At 30.0% G+C, this 18,830-nt stretch overlaps 3 protein-coding genes across 6 annotated transcripts; 2 read left to right on the top strand and 1 right to left on the bottom strand.

Annotated features, from left to right (window-relative positions):
• The first annotated feature begins 1,165 nt into the window (after window positions 1–1,165).
• LOC114425473 (protein C2-DOMAIN ABA-RELATED 11-like) lies at window positions 1,166–3,927 on the top strand. 4 transcript variants are annotated; one of them, XM_028392406.1, is made up of 4 exons: window positions 1,166–1,304; window positions 2,271–2,391; window positions 2,495–2,590; window positions 3,058–3,927. In XM_028392406.1, exons 2-4 carry the CDS (start codon window positions 2,281–2,283, stop codon window positions 3,349–3,351), a joined length of 501 nt encoding a protein of 166 aa, XP_028248207.1. In that variant the 5' UTR covers window positions 1,166–1,304; window positions 2,271–2,280; the 3' UTR covers window positions 3,352–3,927. The 4 variants fall into 4 exon arrangements, with proteins under 4 accessions (XP_028248207.1, XP_028248209.1, XP_028248210.1 ...); XM_028392408.1 differs by having other exon boundaries at window positions 1,186–1,304; window positions 2,230–2,391; XM_028392409.1 differs by lacking the exon at window positions 1,166–1,304 and adding an exon at window positions 1,410–1,579.
• Window positions 3,928–5,938: 2,011 nt separating this feature from the next.
• LOC114366957 (DNA oxidative demethylase ALKBH2) lies at window positions 5,939–8,072 on the top strand. Its single transcript, XM_028324015.1, has 4 exons — window positions 5,939–6,186; window positions 6,909–7,025; window positions 7,140–7,329; window positions 7,724–8,072. Exons 1-4 carry the CDS (start codon window positions 5,977–5,979, stop codon window positions 7,915–7,917), a joined length of 711 nt encoding a protein of 236 aa, XP_028179816.1. The 5' UTR covers window positions 5,939–5,976; the 3' UTR covers window positions 7,918–8,072.
• A 1,775-nt stretch (window positions 8,073–9,847) lies between these two features.
• Window positions 9,848–17,392, bottom strand: LOC114368715 (wall-associated receptor kinase-like 8). The gene is made up of 4 exons (XM_028325948.1): window positions 16,283–17,392; window positions 14,777–14,845; window positions 11,877–13,108; window positions 9,848–10,143 (listed from the first exon to the last, which is right to left on the bottom strand). The coding sequence occupies exons 1-3, from the start codon at window positions 17,340–17,342 to the stop codon at window positions 11,880–11,882; spliced, it is 2,358 nt and encodes a 785-aa protein (XP_028181749.1). The 5' UTR covers window positions 17,343–17,392; the 3' UTR covers window positions 9,848–10,143; window positions 11,877–11,879.
• Window positions 17,393–18,830: the final 1,438 nt, after the last annotated feature.

The following is an 18,830-nucleotide window of genomic DNA, read 5'->3' on the forward strand; positions in this document are numbered from 1 at the left end:
AATTAGAAGTGTGATTTTACTTGCATGCCAAAAAAATTAGTCTCTTTATCCAGGTGGTTGTGGCACTTCCCCACTGTATGACTCATTCAAAAAAAAAAAAAACTAATGTGTCTTAGTTAAATCATGTATATTCACTTTTTAGTTCTTTAAGAGATCACTATATTATATTACAAATGTTAATTTAATTTGATGAACCCACTAACTAGTAACTATCACATTCCTTGTGCCATCAAGTTATTAAAATATTACTATTGTAAGTGAGTGTGATAGCATTCCTTTTCAAAACCTTTATACTCAAGTTATTACAAAATTATCTAAATACAATTTTTAAAGCATCTGTTAAGAGCTGTTCAAACCAAAAAAATGTTAAGATAAGTTTTTCATTTAACGTGCAACAATTTTTTTTTATACGTGCAAGAATTGGTTTAACAAATCACTAACTCAAGACTTATATAAAGAATTCATCAAAAGTTAATGAAATCCGAACAGAACTAATCTCCCATAAAATAAAAAAAAAAAAGAAATCTGTACAGAACTAAAATGTAATGTGCATGCTTAATAAGTTATATTTTGATTTGTTTAATGGTCCCTGTGGGAAAAAGATGGATAAGATGAACTGTTGGAAAAGCAAGCTTAGTGGCGCACGCGGTTGAATTGAAAGATCAAAGATCTGATCCATCCGAGTTACGCAAAGCCAAAGAAGGAACAATAGCGTTGTCAGAGTCAGCGGTGAACCAAGTCACGAAACGCGCACGCACTGCTACAATACACTACAGCGTTTTTTTAATCATTTACTCGTACAGAATATTTTTTTTCTGATTTAGTGATGATTAATTTGTGTTGAAAGATCAAACTGATTATCTTTGGTGGAATTCACTCATTTTAATTACTTTTTTTCATACATAAAATTCAAATCTAAAACTTTATTAAAAGATACCAAATTCAGTATTACTGGATACAGTATGGTTTGATAGTATTTATAAGAGTAAGAATAATAAAAAAAGTGGTAGTACTAGTAAAACCAAAGACCAAGCAAGGCTGGTCAATCCTGCGGCAAACACAGTCCATCTGTTAATAATGCATAATCATATCCTTTGACCGACAGGTGTGAATCTCACCTTTTTCTAAATTGGATCATTAAGGCCACCCCACCTGTAGCTACCGGTGAAGAGGTTGTTCCACTGCCTTTAAGTCTCATTCATATTCATTGCTATTCCTCATTCACAATTCACAACAACACACAACATATTATTAAGACACACCCCAAACCAAACCACTTCACACAGAACACATATCCATTGGTGGTGAGTTCCAACTTCTTTCTTTGCTTTCTTTTCTGTCTTTTAGCTTCCCAAAGGAATATACTATCATATATCATAGCATATCCTCTTTCTTTTGTTTTTGTTTAGCTGAAGTTGGATCAGTATGGCAAATGCTAAACACACTTCACTTGCAATTCTGATCGGGAACCTTCTCTTATATCCACTATTCTTTGTTTTATTTAATGTAGATTTGCTGATCAATACACTCTTCATTTTATTTCTCATTCGGTTCTATGATCTATTGGCTTTTGTAGTCGGTACTATTCCCCTTCTTTGTTTTCCAAATGCTTTTGTGATTATTACTACAGCAAATTTTGGAATATTTAGTTTCTTGAAAAAGCTATAAAATTCAACTTTTGTTATGGGTAAGCAAGTAAAGTAACTAAGTGTTTTGGTTTCCACTACAAGCTCCCTTCTCCAGAAGAATCCTATTCTATTCTCTTCTCTTGTTTTGTCCATTTTTCATTATGCCTGCATTGGATATTTTTGCCGCATAAATCTATCTAAGAGAAAGGAAAAAGTTCCATTTTTTCAACCATTCCTTTTTTCTTTTCTTTTTTCCAATTTGGGGCGAAAGAAAAAAAAATGGGACTTCAAAGTTTTGTTTTTCCACTTGGGGTTGATAACTTGCAATTCTTTGTAAAGGGGAAGTGTTTTCCACCATTCATCACGCGCACTTGTCATCTATGAAGCACCGACACTGACACGGACACCGGATACGACACGGACACGTGAACACCTGTCAAACACATCAAATTCAATCCGGACACGGGCGTCGGTGTCGTGTCGGACACCGAACACGGCAAGAGATTGGGGTGTCCGTGCTTCATAGCTTGCCATCCTTGTTTTTTTTTTTTTTTTTTGTTTCCTACATGAACGGTGGATATTTCAACTGCTTTTTTTGTAGTGTGGTATGATCCATGCTTGATTAATAGTTTAACTTGTTAGAAGGAGTATCATGGGTGAACAATTAGGGCTACTAAAAGTCATGGTTGTGCAAGGGAAAAGGTTGGTGATCCGGGATTTCAAGACCAGTGATCCTTATGTAGTACTCAAACTAGGGAATCAGGTAAATAGGATTTATATGTCAAATTCATTTTGTTAGTTTGTTTCTCTTAACATTAACATTATGTAGCATGTTTTAACCTTGAAGTGTTATTAAACTGTACCAGACTGCAAAGACCAAGGTAATTAATAGCTGCTTGAATCCTGTTTGGAATGAAGAGCTGAATTTCACTCTGACAGAACCATTGGGAGTTCTGAATTTGGTGAGTTCCATAATATTTAGTATGCCCCTCATTCTTTGATTTCTTCAGTCTTTCCTAGTTTGTTAGTCATTTTAGCAAGGAAGGCACTCAAGTTCAGTGGTTGTGAAATATATTGGTAATTTTTCTGGTGATATTTCAGAATGAGTAAACTATGTTTTAGGTTTCTTAATTTTTTTTAATAAAATTAGTTTTAGTCCAATACTTTAAAAACGATTATTTTGGTAATCATTTTTCTTATAATTAGTATCCTAAATTTCATAATGAGAGATGAAATTAACCAATTATAAAAAAATGAGGACCAAAAATTGTTGTTTCTAAAGTATGAGGAGTAAAAATCAATTTTGACCAAAAATTGAGGCACACATAAAACATATTTGATCCTTTTTTAATCTTGAATACAAGGAACTATTTGTTAGCTCTTATGTTGTATAACTGAGTTGCTTTTTTTTTTTTTTTTCTATGTATAGGAAGTGTTTGATAAAGATCTTTTGAAGGCTGATGACAAGATGGGAAATGCTTTCTTGAACCTTCAACCAATAGTCTCTGCAGCCAGATTAAGAGACATCTTAAGAGTGTCCTCTGGTGAGACAACATTAAGGAAGGTCATACCTGATGGTGAAAACTGTCTTGTCCGTGAAAGCAGTATCAACTGTGTCAATGGTGAGGTGGTGCAGAATGTTTGGTTAAGGCTTCGTGGAGTTGAGTCTGGGGAACTAGAATTGACTATCAAGTTGGCCACACCTGTTGCTCCTGCAATATAGTGCAACAATTGCATGTGTCATAAGTGTAGATGTCTAACTATTGCATGAGTCACTTTTGCCTTTTATTTTCAAATTTAAATTTCTTTCTTTTTAGTTCCTTTTAATTGATTTTTGACTGTTTGAATTCATTGTAGTGGTTTTTTAATAGATGATAGACTAAAAAGAATATTTTTTTAAAATCGAGGACTAAAATAATAATAATTTAAATTTGAGGCATAAAAAACAAAAGTAATCTAATTTGAGAAAATTAAAAACATATTTAAGTATAAAAAAACATTAATAGATGCTTATTCCAATTAAATTTAGCAGTGAGTTGGTGATGTCTCATCCCCAGTTAAAAGGGCATTAGAAGCCGCATCTTCAAATCAACAAGTAGAAATTTATGGCTTCTTTAGACTTTATGGTGTTCTTCTCTTGTGTTACCTTGTACTACATACCTTCCTCCCCCAAAATAGTATAAATTAATATTCATTGTAGCTATGAGCATTCATTTGGGTATTGCGTGAGTTTTGATGGTATTGTATTGATCTGCAGATAAGTCAAGAAAAGAGAAATTGTGATGCTTGCTAATTTATACTTCACTTTAGTTATATAAATTTACACATTGAGATGGATCTAGTAAGTATGTATTTGTTTCTATTTATCATTTTACAAAATAGTATTCTTAAACTTGTTTAGAGGTTTAAAAGATAAAACAACTATGTCTTTTAATTAATTCCTAATTCCTAAACTTGTGCTAAATTATTCAATAACCAAAGGAACTGTCTATATGCTCTACATTTTCAATGAGAAAAATTGTACAAGTATAATTACTCGGCCATAATGCTGCTGCATTTACACTCGAGTAACAGTAACACTAGATATAATGATTTTTTATGCTTTCTAAATGGTGGTATATGGGGTAATTTTCCGGTGTCAGATTTCATTATTTCAAGTCCATGACAAACACTCATCGATGATATTGTGCAGGACAGTTTCAAGAGTCAAGTTGCTGAGCCAAAGCATAAAAACGTTTTGCTAGCAAAATTTTATTATTGATTAACTATGCTTTCGATTATTTAAAAATAACTATCATATTTGTATTTTTGCTTTTATTTAACTAGGTTTAAAGAATACTCGTTATCAAATTAAAATTTTTTTATCACACGTTTAAAAGTAGTTAAATGTTGAACACTGAACTAGATATAAAGTGAAATTCTATCTGTTGATGGCAGTGTTCCCTGATGTAAATAAAAGTCCCTTGCATTTATAATAACAATAATAAGGAGAAAAAGTCCCTTGCATTTAAGAAGAACAAAGAATAATTTTTGTTTTCTTGACCAGTACTTGTACTGTGCATGACATGTTCATTAAATTTCTATAGCATCAGTAGATAATGTTATTTAATTGACCTACTAGCCCGTAGGTCCACTAGTGGGAGGATTAAAGAGTTTGATTTGAGGTCAAATATTTTTCTTCTCCTATTTCTACTACTATACATTAAATTGAAGATATTTTTTTAATAAAAATTCAAAAATAAATTAAAACATCAAATAAAACAATTAATATGATGTGATATAATTAATAAATAATCTTATTCTCTATCAACCTATTTAGACTAAAGTTTGCAAACATAAATTCAAATTAAAAATATATTATAAACCTAAGTTTGATAAAAATGAGTTTACTATAACATAATTTATGTTTAAATATTTTTTGTTCAAATGTTGATAAAATAATTTTTTTTGGAAATACCAACAAAAATTATTTTAATTTTATGTTTTTATTATAAATATATAAATCATAAGTAATTTTACATTAAAAGCATTAAATTTGACTTCTGATTCAAACTATTTGTCTCAAATATAAATATAGGTTGAAAGAGTATTTTGGAACTCCAAAAAAGTATGTTTGAGATATACAAACAAGTATCAAAACATACCCTATGTGATTAAAAGTTTGATTTTATATCTACTTGGAAAAAATAATTTTTTTTAAATAGATATCATTATCTTGAAAAATTAATTATGTATTTTTGAGGAACTGATATCCTAATTAATCGAAAAAAATAAATAACTACGTCACAATGTTTTTTTTAGATTAATATGTAATTGACTAATTGTGGATTAATATATAGTACAAAAAAAATTATTGTATTTTATAATAATTATTTTACAAATTATATTTAGGAAAATTTTTATTTTACTAATAACAATGCATACAAATTAAACTTTTATGATATACATATATAATGCTATTATACTAACATTAAATTTTTAAAAATAAGTAAAAAAATGTTTATGATTAATTTTATCCATAAAGAAAAATTGATGTAGGAACATTATTTTACGTAAAAGAGAAATGCCTATAGCTATTATATCCGATAAAGTTTAACTATAAAATTAAACAATTTCGCGGCATAATTTGCAATTTCATTATTAACTACTAGTTAAAAAAGAGAGGCATAGTAGCAGATTTAAACAGAAAAAGGACAGCAGTTATATTTTGAAGGTTTAAAAAGAAAATAAAAATAAAAATAATTAATAATTTATAAATAAAAAATATATATATTAGATGGAATAATATTCTTTTATTAATAGTTATAAAGTAGAATGTGAAGAGGCTAAGAACATTTTGTGATCACCGATGAATGTGTTGAAGCTGAAGGCGGTGTCGGAGGAGAACCCTAACGAGACTGTGAAAAGGGAAACGGTGGATCTCGGAAACGGAAGCGACGTCGTTTACATTCAGAGGTTAATACCCTCCGATCAATCATGGAAATGGTTCCATTATCTCGACAAACACATCCCATGGACCAGACCCACCATTCGCGTCTTCGGAAAATCTTTCCTTCAGGTTCATCTAATATAATTCCCTCAAATTCAACCCATTCTCTAACCTGGGCTTCCTCCAAAATCTCATCTTTTGTCAATTCCCCTCTGGAATGAAAAATAAAGCTATTAACTATTAATCTTTAATCTAATTTACATAATATGCCCCTTTTCTTTGGCAGCAAGTGTAAGAAGGGATCATATTATTAGAATTTAATTAGAACTTATGTGTATGCTGACATTGTTTATTTTTGTAAAGGTTATTATAAAATTCTTATACAGAGTGATCTCTAATTAGTTGTGTATTCTTATTCAACGGGCTTTTTTTTTTCATATATCAGGTTACTTTTTGAATTGTGAAGTTGTAGTTTGTAATACTATTATGTAAGTTGGTATGAATATGAAATAAACAAACATTTCTCCAAAAGAAAATGTTACCAAACACGTGTTCAAGTTCCCTAAATACGTAACGTAAAAAAAAAAGGTTCCCTAAATACGTAGTATTTGGGTTTGATGTGTATGAAAAAAAAAATTATTGATAAGGGTGTTCACTCAATGAATCCTCTCATATTAGAATTTACATATCCTTGCTTGTAACTGAAGAGTGGAGAATGATAGGCACAAAATTTTAGCATGATAAGATGAATCTTAACTTGGAGTCTGGAGATTGCTCTCTTGTATATGGCTATGATAGATAAACGGAAAGGTCCTTATGATATCAATGTGATGTTACGTAGTTCTCTGCAGCCTCGAGACACATGTTATGTTGCAACTCCAGGATTGACTGAGTTGACTTACAGCGGATATCAGCCGCATGCATATTCTTGGGATGATTATCCACCACTTAAAGACATGCTGGATGCTGTAAGAATGACTTTTAATCCTCAATTCTGCTAATGATGACAATGTATTTGACTAATGGGTTTTTGGCCAATGTTTGTTTTGTTACTTAATATTTCTTTCTACTTACTTCTGAAGGTCCATAAAGCTCTCCCTGGGAGTAGTTTTAATAGCTTACTCTTAAATAGGTACAATGGTGGTAATGACTATGTTGGTTGGCATTCTGATGATGAGAAGCTTTATGGACCAACGCCTGAAATTGCGTCTCTAACTTTTGGATGTGACCGCGACTTTGTTTTGAAGAAGAAGCCATGTAAAAAATCCTGTGGTATGAATTCTTTTGTTATTGGAGTTAGCAATGCACTTAGAGTTTGTGTTTAGTTTCATGGTGGAAAGCTTCAAAACAGATTTTGCTTTTAGTAAAAATACGTTAAGATATTGTTCGATAAAATTGATTTTGCCACCAAACCTCAGTTTGACTGGAATAGAAGTGATAAAAATTAGCTTGTGTTGGGTTGAAGAATTTACACTAACTTTTACACTTGCTTTCAAGGTAAAAACATTCAAATATAAATCAATTCACTTCAAAATAAATTTTAACCAAAATCAATTTTGCAAAAGCCCATCCAAACACTAGTCTCTCTTTTTCTGTGTATGAGTAATACAATGGCAATGAACCTTTATGTGCATGGACTTATTATCATTTGTTATGGATCTTCCAGATGGAAGTGATGAACCTGCCAGCAAGAGATTGAAGAAGGGTAGCCATGATGCTGATCAGCATACATTTAGACTTAGGCATGGATCCCTTTTGGTGATGAGAGGCTATACCCAAAGAGATTGGATTCACTCTGTGCCTAAGCGTGCAAAAGCTGAAGCTACACGCATTAACCTTACCTTTAGGAGGGTTTTTTGATTGGCTTGAGACCAAAGCAAGTTTGTGGTAAATCTACTTCTGGCATTCTAGAAGGTATCTGTTTTTTTTTCTTTCTTTTTTTTGTGACAGATTGATATGAAAATTATAATTTCGCAACGAGTAATATGATAGTATGTCTCGATTTTATATTTCAAGCTTTATATAGATATGCTAATGTTACTACTACCTTGCTTTATATAGAAAGTTTTATAAATAAAAATTTCACTTGTAATCCATTTATTTAGTACTATTTTCTTAACTTCAAAATTTCATTCCAACTTGTTTTTTCTCTCAAAATTTCATTCTAATATTTTTATCACAGAATATAGGCTCCTTTAAATTTTATAAGCATTTGAGGTGAGTTTACTATTTTGCTCATAAATTCATTATTTCCTTAGTTTACTATCTTCAACTTAGGACTTAAATAAATTATGCCAATTTTAATATTTTAAATTATATTTAAATTATAAATCAGTATATTCTAATTTTACCCTTTTAAAATATATTTTCCATTCTAGTATTCAAAATTAGTCTAAATTTACTTCTTATTCTAACTTTTCCCCAAATGCTAATTATTTATTTAAAAGACTTTTAACTAATTAATATCATTCTATTAAGGGTTATAAAATTTGCTGTCCATTGTTTTACTATTTTTTTATGAATCCTTTTTAGTCGAATCTTTTACTAATTCCCCCAATGAATCGTATTTTAAGTGTTCTAACCCATTTTGACCTCTTTAAACAAAATTTTTGTGATTTAATACCCCTTATCCAAATGTCATAAAATTCTTATTAAGGTGTCAAGATTCCATTTATGTGTTCTTAAACCTTATTTCAAATTATGACAAAAAAATACAACCTTACTTGAAGTCCAAAACTTAAGATTTTTGTCCAAATCAACATATATAGAACATTATCAAATTCAACATATATTACTGTATATTATATGGTAAATATTACGCTGTCGATATGCCACCACAAATCATGTTATAAAGTATCATATCCATGTGAATAAAGAACCAAAACCATCAGGAATTCAACTTTAAGCAACAAGATAGCGTAAGATGTAATTAGTATAGTTTTAGATATCATGAGAGGAAAAGAGATACAAGAAAATGAAACACTTAGTTGATATTAACTGAGATGTATTGCAATATATATGACATATTCATTACACCTATAGTACTAAAGGCTTGTTTGGACAATTTTTTTTCATAAAAAATCACAAGAGAAAAAATAAGAATGAAAATTAAATAAGCTTCTCCAAAAGTTTAAACTGCTTTATGCATAATTTATAAAATCTTACATATACTTTTTACTGAAAAATCTTTCTTATATTAACTTTTCTAGAAACTATTTTTTTAATCTTATATATAAGTTAATTTTAGTTTAATTTTAACTCATTGAAAAACTTATTTAATTTTTGTCTTTTTTTTTCCTTCTATAAGTGCATACGAAGACTATATCAAAATAAGCCCTAACTCTTCTTTATACTAATTAAGGAAACAAATTAATAGATAAAAAATGTAGTAACTAATCTTAAGAATCAAAAGAGGAAATAGTTGACAAAAAAAGAAGAACCAAATAGGAAATAGAGAAAATAATCGCGAAAGATAATCTAATATGCTCTTAAATATTTTAATTGTAACAAATATAAAAATATTGTATCGCTAAGTTCACATTCCCACAAATGATTTTTTGAAAACCTTGAAACTAAGCCATTCTGGGTACTAAAATCATTTAATTTTATAAAACTTATAATGAGGTTCAACCCTCTTGAGACTGTTTCTATAAGATGCCATACTCATCATTTATACTCACTAACATATACAACAACATAAAGATCCATTTTAAGTTCTTTCAGAATTTAATTTGATTAATGAATATACTCATTAACTTTTCACAATTATAAACATACTATCTAATCATCGTTCATAATAAAATTAAACATCGCATACCATCTAGTAATCATCATTAAGTCATAAAGCATAAATGGCATTGTGAATTAGAGCACTACAACAAAACATCTCAAAGCAAATATAACAAGTCTCAGAGGTCCGTTAAGAAAATAAATACAACAATTCATAAAGATGACATTTATTCCCTAAGTTGTTTCCCTACAACAACAATTGAAGCCAAAGACTAAATAAAGGTCGGATCTTGGTCTTAAGTCCATCAACAAGCTCCACATCAATCATGAACGTCATGCTCCTCTAAAGCAACATCACTAATTGCGCCCAAAAAATGTAAGGGTAAGCTTATTTTTAAAAGAAACATAATTTACAAAAGATAAGCATAAGCACATAAGTCAGCTTAAAAAGAATTTTGACGAAAAAAATGCTAACAATTAACAATATTCATCATCAAGAAACTACACATTTATGAATCATGTCATGCCATGTAGACACTACTTCAAGAAGATTTTCACCTTTTGAGTAATTAACATAGGTACATCTCTTAACATAGTTATCCTGCCTAACCATTGGGAGAGACCTACAATTAATGTTGTGGAGGAAGTATGGTTGTATAAAAAAATTGATGAGCAAGAGTAATGATTTACCTTAGTAAGACTTGCAAAGATCTTAATTTCTAGAAGAATTTGTCCACTTAACTATTTTATAGATCCATTCAATGTCAACTACTACAAAAACCTCAAGTACTCGGTTAAGGGTTCATTATGCACCCTCAAATTACATGTCTTCTAAATGCCAGTTATATATGTATGATGTATCAATCAACTAACAAACCAACATACATCAATCATTCAAATATTCACCTATTCTAATATCATAAGAGGTCATCATATCATAAATTCACCATTCATATACTCATCACACTTATTAACTCATGTATAGTTCACTACGCATAGCAAGACATTCAATACCATGAATTCTTACAATCACCACACCAAAATCCTCATATGAACGAGAATTTTATGATCTCAACATAAACTCAACTTTAGCATAATTATAAAGGCTCATGGAGTAAAGATAGTTTCATATGGATCCCATTTGAAAAGCCATTTAAAAGCATCCAAGAATCACACGTTGGCTGTCTTTGACCCGCTTAAGCGGTCTCAAAGAAGCCCCTTAAGCATTGGTTGGGACCCCAAAATTTTAAATTGCTTCTCTCACTTAAGTTGTCCAAGATGGTCTCGCTTAAACTCGGGTCTTGTAACTATGAAAAATGCACGAAAGACATTATAATGGCTTCCCAAGGTTTTCAAAACTCAAATAACTTTGTATTAATCCAATTTGTGGAATTCAAAAACAACAAAACAACATTTTAAATGAAAAAACACATCACTATCTCAAATCAAATATAAACTTTCCTTATCTCTACAAACCCAAAGGTGATAACTTTTGAAGAAGGAAAGAAAAGAAGAAGCTTTTCATCAACCCAGTAGTAGCTCACACTAAGACGGTACCAAACCGCACCCAAAACAAACTCAAATCAGATTTCTGGAACCTCCATGGTTGCTTTCAAGAGAAGGACATTGAAGAAGAAAAGGGTCTCCTTTGAGCAATTGGACCAAAATCGCTAACCTCGAGGGGGTTGATTTCTGGGAGAAGAAGATAGTGAAGGAGAAGTTTTGTGAGTTTTTTCTAAATATGAGGGTTTATGGATAGGTTTTTAGAAAACCCTTGGACTTCCCTATCCCACTTAGGCTTTACTAGGCACCCCCTTCTCTCATAACCAAAGTCCATCCATCTAGGCCAAGCATTATAAAATCCACTAAACACAAATACAACATATAATTACTCACCATATTTATTAATTAATAAATTTAAACACTGTAATTAAATATAATTCCTATTGCATTTTAATTAAATCACTTATTCAACCAGTTTATGAAAAACACAACAGTTACAATAACAATTATACTTTTGAAGGTTATATACTTTCATGTGCCTAACCAAAATGGTTTTTATTTACAAAAGGAAAATTAAGAATACTCACTAGTTAAATGGTATGAATATGAATATCCTCCAAGGTTGGTGTTCTGTTATTTAGATCAAGAGTTGAGCTTATATTTGAGGCAGTAGAATACTCAGTCCAAGATTGATAGTCTCCAATTGGAACATGCTCAAGTTCATTATCGTCATGTCTTTCTTGTGTATTAGACTTCCCTTCCAATTTTCGAATTCCTTCTAATTCCAATGTGACTTCCTTCATAGTTGGTCGTTTTTTCCCATTCAACTCTAAACATCTACTTGCAAGATTGGCAACTGCCATGATATGTTCTTTCTCCCCCTCCTTCACAACTCTTTCATCAACAATATCAAACAGACGATTTTCCTCCAAACAAAGAATGAAAGATGAAGCTAAACTCTTGGCTTCCTCTGGATTTAGGAGGGATATTGGCTTTTTCCCTGTTAAGAGTTCAACGAGAACTACTCCAAAGCTGTAGACATCACTTTTTTCTGTAAATTGACTAGTATGAAAATATTCAGGGTCCAAGTATCCAAATGTTCCTTGAACTACTGTGGTGAGGTGAGTAGCATCAATAGTAACCATTCTTGATGTACCAAAGTCTGCTACTTTTGCCCTATACTTTTCATCCAATAGTATATTTGTTGACTTGATGTCTCTGTGATAAATAGGTCGAGAAGCAGCCAAGTGTAAGTAAAATAAAGCTCCTGCAACTTCAGTGGCAATTCTCAAACGAATATCCCATGTCATTGGAAAATCCTCATTTTGTCCATGCAAATACTCAAAAAGGTTACCATTAGGAATGAATTCATAAACAAGCAAGGGAATTTCAGTCTCCAAGCAACTTCCTAACAACTTGACGACGTTTCTGTGGTTAATTTGTGAAAGAATGATAAATTCATTGATGAATTCTTCAACATTTCCTTCAACTTTGAATTTTTTCACTGCAGTAATTTTTCCATCTGGTAACATGCCTTTGTAAACAGTACCTTGACCTCCTTTTCCAAGTACCCTATTCTTATTAAAGTTGTCGGTGGCCTTCTCTAAGTCCTTTAAGCTGAAGAGTTTAACTTTATCATCATTAACTTCACCAGAAGACAACATTTGCTCTAACAATAATCCCCCATTTTTTTTGTAGAACATTTCTCTGCGTTTATGCAGTATGGTTTTTATTACAGCTTTACCAATTCGCCATACAACTTTACCCATTCGCCATAAAACAAGGAGTAAAATGATGGATCCAAGGCTTGCAGAAACTCCTACATATTTGGCACATAAATACATAAAAATAAGTCCTTTTACCAATTGGGAGCAAGTTTCATCCTCAATAAAACACCTAACAGTTAAGGTTAAACTAGCATACAAATAACAGATTAGAAAACCTTATAGTCTTATAAGTTATAACTATATATGTACTTATATCCAAATTCACAAGGTAGTTGTAGTAGAGACATACATGAAAATATGTAGTTTATTTTGTTTTTTTTAGCAATTTTTTGTTAAGCACATATTAGTCGATGAAAAAAGAAAGAAAAATAGTATTTAACAAAATAGTAGCTCAATATGCTAAAAGATGTCTGGAAACTTTTTCTTGCCAAAGAACTTAAGCACATAAGAGGATTTGCACAAGATATTGTAAGACACCGTGTATGTGGGTTATGTAATGTATTTACCAAATATGAAAAAGACATAAGAAAATGTATAAAAAGGAATCATCTTTAGTTTTTAAATTTTAATTATAGTATCTTAAGTCTAAATCCAATAGTGAAGTAAAGGTTCTAGTAGTTTTCTTGTTAATATAAATAGGATGATGTAGGAGATATAACTTATAAGCTTAAGCTGGGTTGGATGATTAAGAAAAAAAGGGAAGGAAATGTTCGATTTCCTTCACTAACAATCTAAAAATTTGTTATGAATAATCTATTTGGGAATATTCATATCTTTTATAATTTTTATTTATTTATATTTATTTTTTGTAATTGTCACAATTATTTCATTCACAATTGGTATTGCAAGAAAAAGTCAGGTAAAAAATTTGATATGGAAGAAAGTTGTTCTTTAAGTTCATATTTAAGGTTAGATTTTTCATTTCTCTAATTTCATTGTCCATATTATGTATTTGGTAGAGTATTTGTATTCATTTAAGGTTAGATTTTTTTTCGGCAAATTTTAACTCAATCTTTTTATTTCTTGGTAAAATTTACCCCTGACTATTTATAATTTTATCCCTAACTTCAGTGTTAATTAATGAATAAATGATATGAGATAAAATTCACAAGTTCTTAAAAATTGAAAATAAAATATGCAAAATTAATTTATTGGATGTAAAATTATCAAAAAAGAGAAAAGTTGAGACGAAAAAATGTCAAATTAAAAAATATAATACACGAGTACTTTCAAGTTTATCAGCCAAGTTTCATGTCAAGATTAAGATATATTATTAATTTCTTGATTGAGTGCATACCGTTTCAACTCTCAAGACGAATATTGTCTATCGATTACCAATATTACAACAAAAAAAAAAGACAACATATTCGTCTTCTAGGGCAAGGTTATTGATATCCAAATCTTCGATCGTGCAATCAGCAAAGAAAGATTAAAAACAGTAGGCTATGTGAACGAAAGAAATCAGGTTGGATGAAAATGGAAAGGATAGATCAAATAGACTCTAATTGAATATCTCACATGGGAGAGAAAATTTAAATGTATATATTCTATTAATTATCATTTTAGTTGTCACCTAATTGATCAAAATTGTTTAATTTAAAAATTTTGGAGACAAAATTTGTACAATTAAAATATAAGTTTTAAACTAACCCCTAATTAATATATAAAGATAATTAATGTTTTTTTGTGACATAATTATTTTTTATTAAAGAAAAAAAAGTACAAGGAATCATATTAACCACTTCACAGTTCATACATACCTATTATGGCCTGTTTTGCTCGACTTGTTAATCCGGTGGGTTTCGGAGGAGGATATGCATCATAATCAGCTGAAATGTAAGAATAAGAATAAAGTTGAAAATATTTATGTAATAAAAAAAGTTGAAAATATTTATAATAATGCTATTTTGTACAAATGCTGAGGAGACTTGATTTGCTTAATAAATTTACTGGTTCAATATATTCTTAGTTCTTGCAAAAAGTGCAAAGTAAAAGTTTTTTATTTAGGTTTGAATATATAACAAAATTATGTAAAAATGAAAAATATATTTTTAAAATTTTATGAGGACCAGAAATATATTTTAATATTTTATTTATTTCTCTAAAATTAAATGTCATGTTAACGTACACAAGATTCTCAAAAGAAAATTTGAGTCCAAAAATAAATATTATTTATTTGTCTTAAAAATTAAAAATATTAATTTCGAATTTGAAAGGATGAAAATAGGGAATTATTTTTTACAGAACCAACATAAAAACTCATTCATTTTCATGAATAAAAAACAGCGATTCCAAATTTTTAACAGTTAAAAACAAAATTCAATATTCATTCATTTAAAAGACATAAAAATATATTCAGTTCTAAATTTAAAAACCAAAATAGCCCAGTACAAGAAAAAAAATCAAATTAAACATTGAAATTTCATGGATATTGGTTTTGTTTTATGATTTTTTTTACTACGTGTTTGTTATAATAAAGACACATGAATTAAGGTCACGTATTTATCATTGATAAAAATGGAAGATGATCAATGAATACCCTATTTTTGGAGTATACAAGCGGAAGAAAGACAAAACTGATAAAAGAAAGAAATATAAGCAAATAGGATAAAAATGTTGGAGTTGTAAATATTGGAATTGGAGTAGGGATCATATTACACATTTATTTATACGGTATGATAATATGTAATATAAGACGAATGCTAGTAATACTATCTTTATCACTTAAAATAATTGAAATTTATTAAAAAAATATTACTTTTGGTGAATCCCACTTTTAAATTAGGATTAAAAAATTACTAATGCTAAGTGATACTTGAAAAAAAAAAAGGATGATTTGAAATAAATTTTAGCAAAACAAAAGAGTGTTGGAAAAATAGTTTCGCTTTGTGTAGAATATAATAATAACTTCTTTTTTTTACATTTTCTGTTTCTTTTATGTGTTATTTAAGGTTGTATGTAAAAATTAAGAAAAATAATATTTTTTTATTATAATAAAATAGTTATGGAAAATATTTTTTTATTGGGTTTTTTATTTTACAATAAATACATGTATAGATTAATTAATGGTGAAAATTAAAGATAAATAATGATATAATTGATAAAAGAGTAATTAGTATCATGTAGAACTCTGTAAATGATAAATAAATAGAAATAAACATTTTAAAAAAAATCCGACACTTTTTTTGATCAGACACCTTAAAAAAGAAACGGAGGGAATATATAATAGTAATAATTAGTCTTTAAACATTGGAGATCATATTTACCTGGACAACCGTCAGCAATGTAGGGATTAGGAGGATTATAGTCTGCTTCATATCTGCAGGAACATCTCCGACCAGAGTAATTATATCGTGAAGATGTAATATTAGTGACTTTACAGTCAACATATGGAGATGTAGGGAGTTTGAGGGTAGCATTCACAATCTCCCACTCAAGTACCGCAGGCACGAAATCTATATCCTTCAGTTTGCCAACACCAAGTAAATTGGAGTACCCATATTGACATTGATATTGATATGAATATGGATATCGACATTGATATGGATATTGATATGGATATCGACATTGATATGGATATTGATATGGATATTGACATTGATATTGATATGAATATGGATATGGCTTATTTTTTACAATCATGGCATAACTGCAGTGGTTACCTTTTTTATTCTCATTTAAACCTTTGATCTCTGGGGTATATTCCGAAAGATACATGGGCAGGGAATTCTCACAGCAGGACTCGCCATTGCATTCGATTCTTCCAAGGTTGGTGTTCCCGACATCATCGTCGTTGTCGCAGATGGACACACAGCCACTTACTGCAGACCCTTTTCCCTTCAGAAAAGCAATGTTATTGCAACCTGCGGCAACAAATTTGTTATTTCTCTGGGAATACACGAAAGGGCTTCCTTCCAGCGATATGTTGTTGACCGCAGGATGTTTGGTTGTTCTTGTTCCACAGTTGTTACTGCGGTAAATCGGATTGTTGATATCAACTGTGCCTTCATTCACATCAATGGATAACACCTCCACTCCTAATCCTATAGACTTGAGGTAAGGTCTAGTACTGTTTCTGCATTCTATTTCAAACCATTTTCCTGCATAGCATTCCGAACGGTTCATTCCAAACGGATAAGGAATGGGAACATCTCCACACCCCGAATCACACCCAGGCTTTGCTATAGGCCACGTTGTTGAATCTTCTTGTGCACATACCTCTACTTGCATGGGCCATATTATAATCACCAATATGATCGTGATAATATGAATTACGCATACTACCGATTTCAGAATCATTGTGGCTAAGTACTTAGGAGTTTTCATTCAACTTGCTTCGAACCAAGTTAAGTAGAGGATGGATGTTTATGCTTCCCAGAATCCTGATAGTGATATAGCCTGATTAAGCAATTTCTTGGTTCCTTCTTTATCATAGTCATAGTGGTATTAGAAGACTTACTTGTGCCCCACTTCTCCAATCACGCGTTTTTAAATAAGTCTGATGCTAATTAATAAACGTAACGTCTGGGGTGTAATCACCTGGAAAAGAGACAAAATAAAGAAAAAACAAATATCAAAATTAAAAATTAAAAATTTAACTAATAAATGCATAGATGGTTGACTATCTTAATTTTCTGAACGGTACAATTTAAAATAAAATCTCTTCTTGTTTGTATGAGTTTAGTTATATGGCACATGTTATCCTTTGTTGATGGAGAAGAGACAAATTAAAGATGATTGATTATCTTAATTTTGTGAATGGTATAATTTCAAATAGAATCTCTTTGCATGAATTTGGCTATATGATCCATGTCATCCTTTGTTCTTTCTTAATTTTGATCTCTTTTTAATATATTTGTAGCATGGCTTGGAGAGGATGCTTGTTGTAGTATCATTCTAGTTGGAATATTGGCAACCATCCTGCTGCACACTCCCTCTCCCTGGTCTTTTGATTTAAAAAACATATTTCGTACAAAAATTTGCTTACAGTGTTAATTAAGGTTGCTAAGTAAGCGTTTAATTTAATTTTGTGAGTTCAGTAATATTTGGAATATTATTATATAAATGTTTTAAACAACTCTATCTCATATGTTCTACTGAAAAAAATCTTATGAAGTCAAGTATGTACTTTCATTGTAAATGCTCTAAACAAAAAATATAATATTAAAAAAAAGTTTAGTTACTTTTTAATTTATTCTCATAATAGCAACGTATTTTTAATATTTATTTGATTCTTGTCAACTAGAAGCACCTAAAGTCATTACATTTTTTATGGTTATTTTAATCTGATACAAAAATAAATTTGTTTCAGTTTCAATTTTGTAATGATTTAAAATGATCGAGGTGTAATAATGTATGTTTCACGATTTTAGACGTCAAAAATCAAGAGTTAAACAATTATAACTACAAAGACTAAAATAAAATATTTTAAATTATATTAACTAAAAAAAAGTTATTAAAGTAGTAAGAAAAAAATAATTAAACTTAAAAAAATCATCAATTTTGTTGGCATAAATTTTAAATCAGAAAAAAAAACATTAAATTAAAAGTGAGACCTACCATAATTAATAATTTCCTATAAATTTTAGTTAATCATAAAAAAGAGTATTTGAAGGGGAAAAAAGTGTCAGTATCGTTAACCTTCTTATTTTTATTCATCAAAATATTACATACTATCTCTTGTCTCAAATTTAATAAAAAAAAATTACATATTTATTGTGCACATACCTCTACTTGTATGGGCCATATTATAATTACCAAGAAGATCATGATAATATGAATTACTACCGATTTCAGAATCATTGTGGCTAAGGA

The sequence above is a fragment of the Glycine soja genome, chromosome 9 (assembly GCF_004193775.1).
Source record: "Glycine soja cultivar W05 chromosome 9, ASM419377v2, whole genome shotgun sequence".
NCBI lineage: Eukaryota > Viridiplantae > Streptophyta > Magnoliopsida > Fabales > Fabaceae > Glycine > Glycine soja.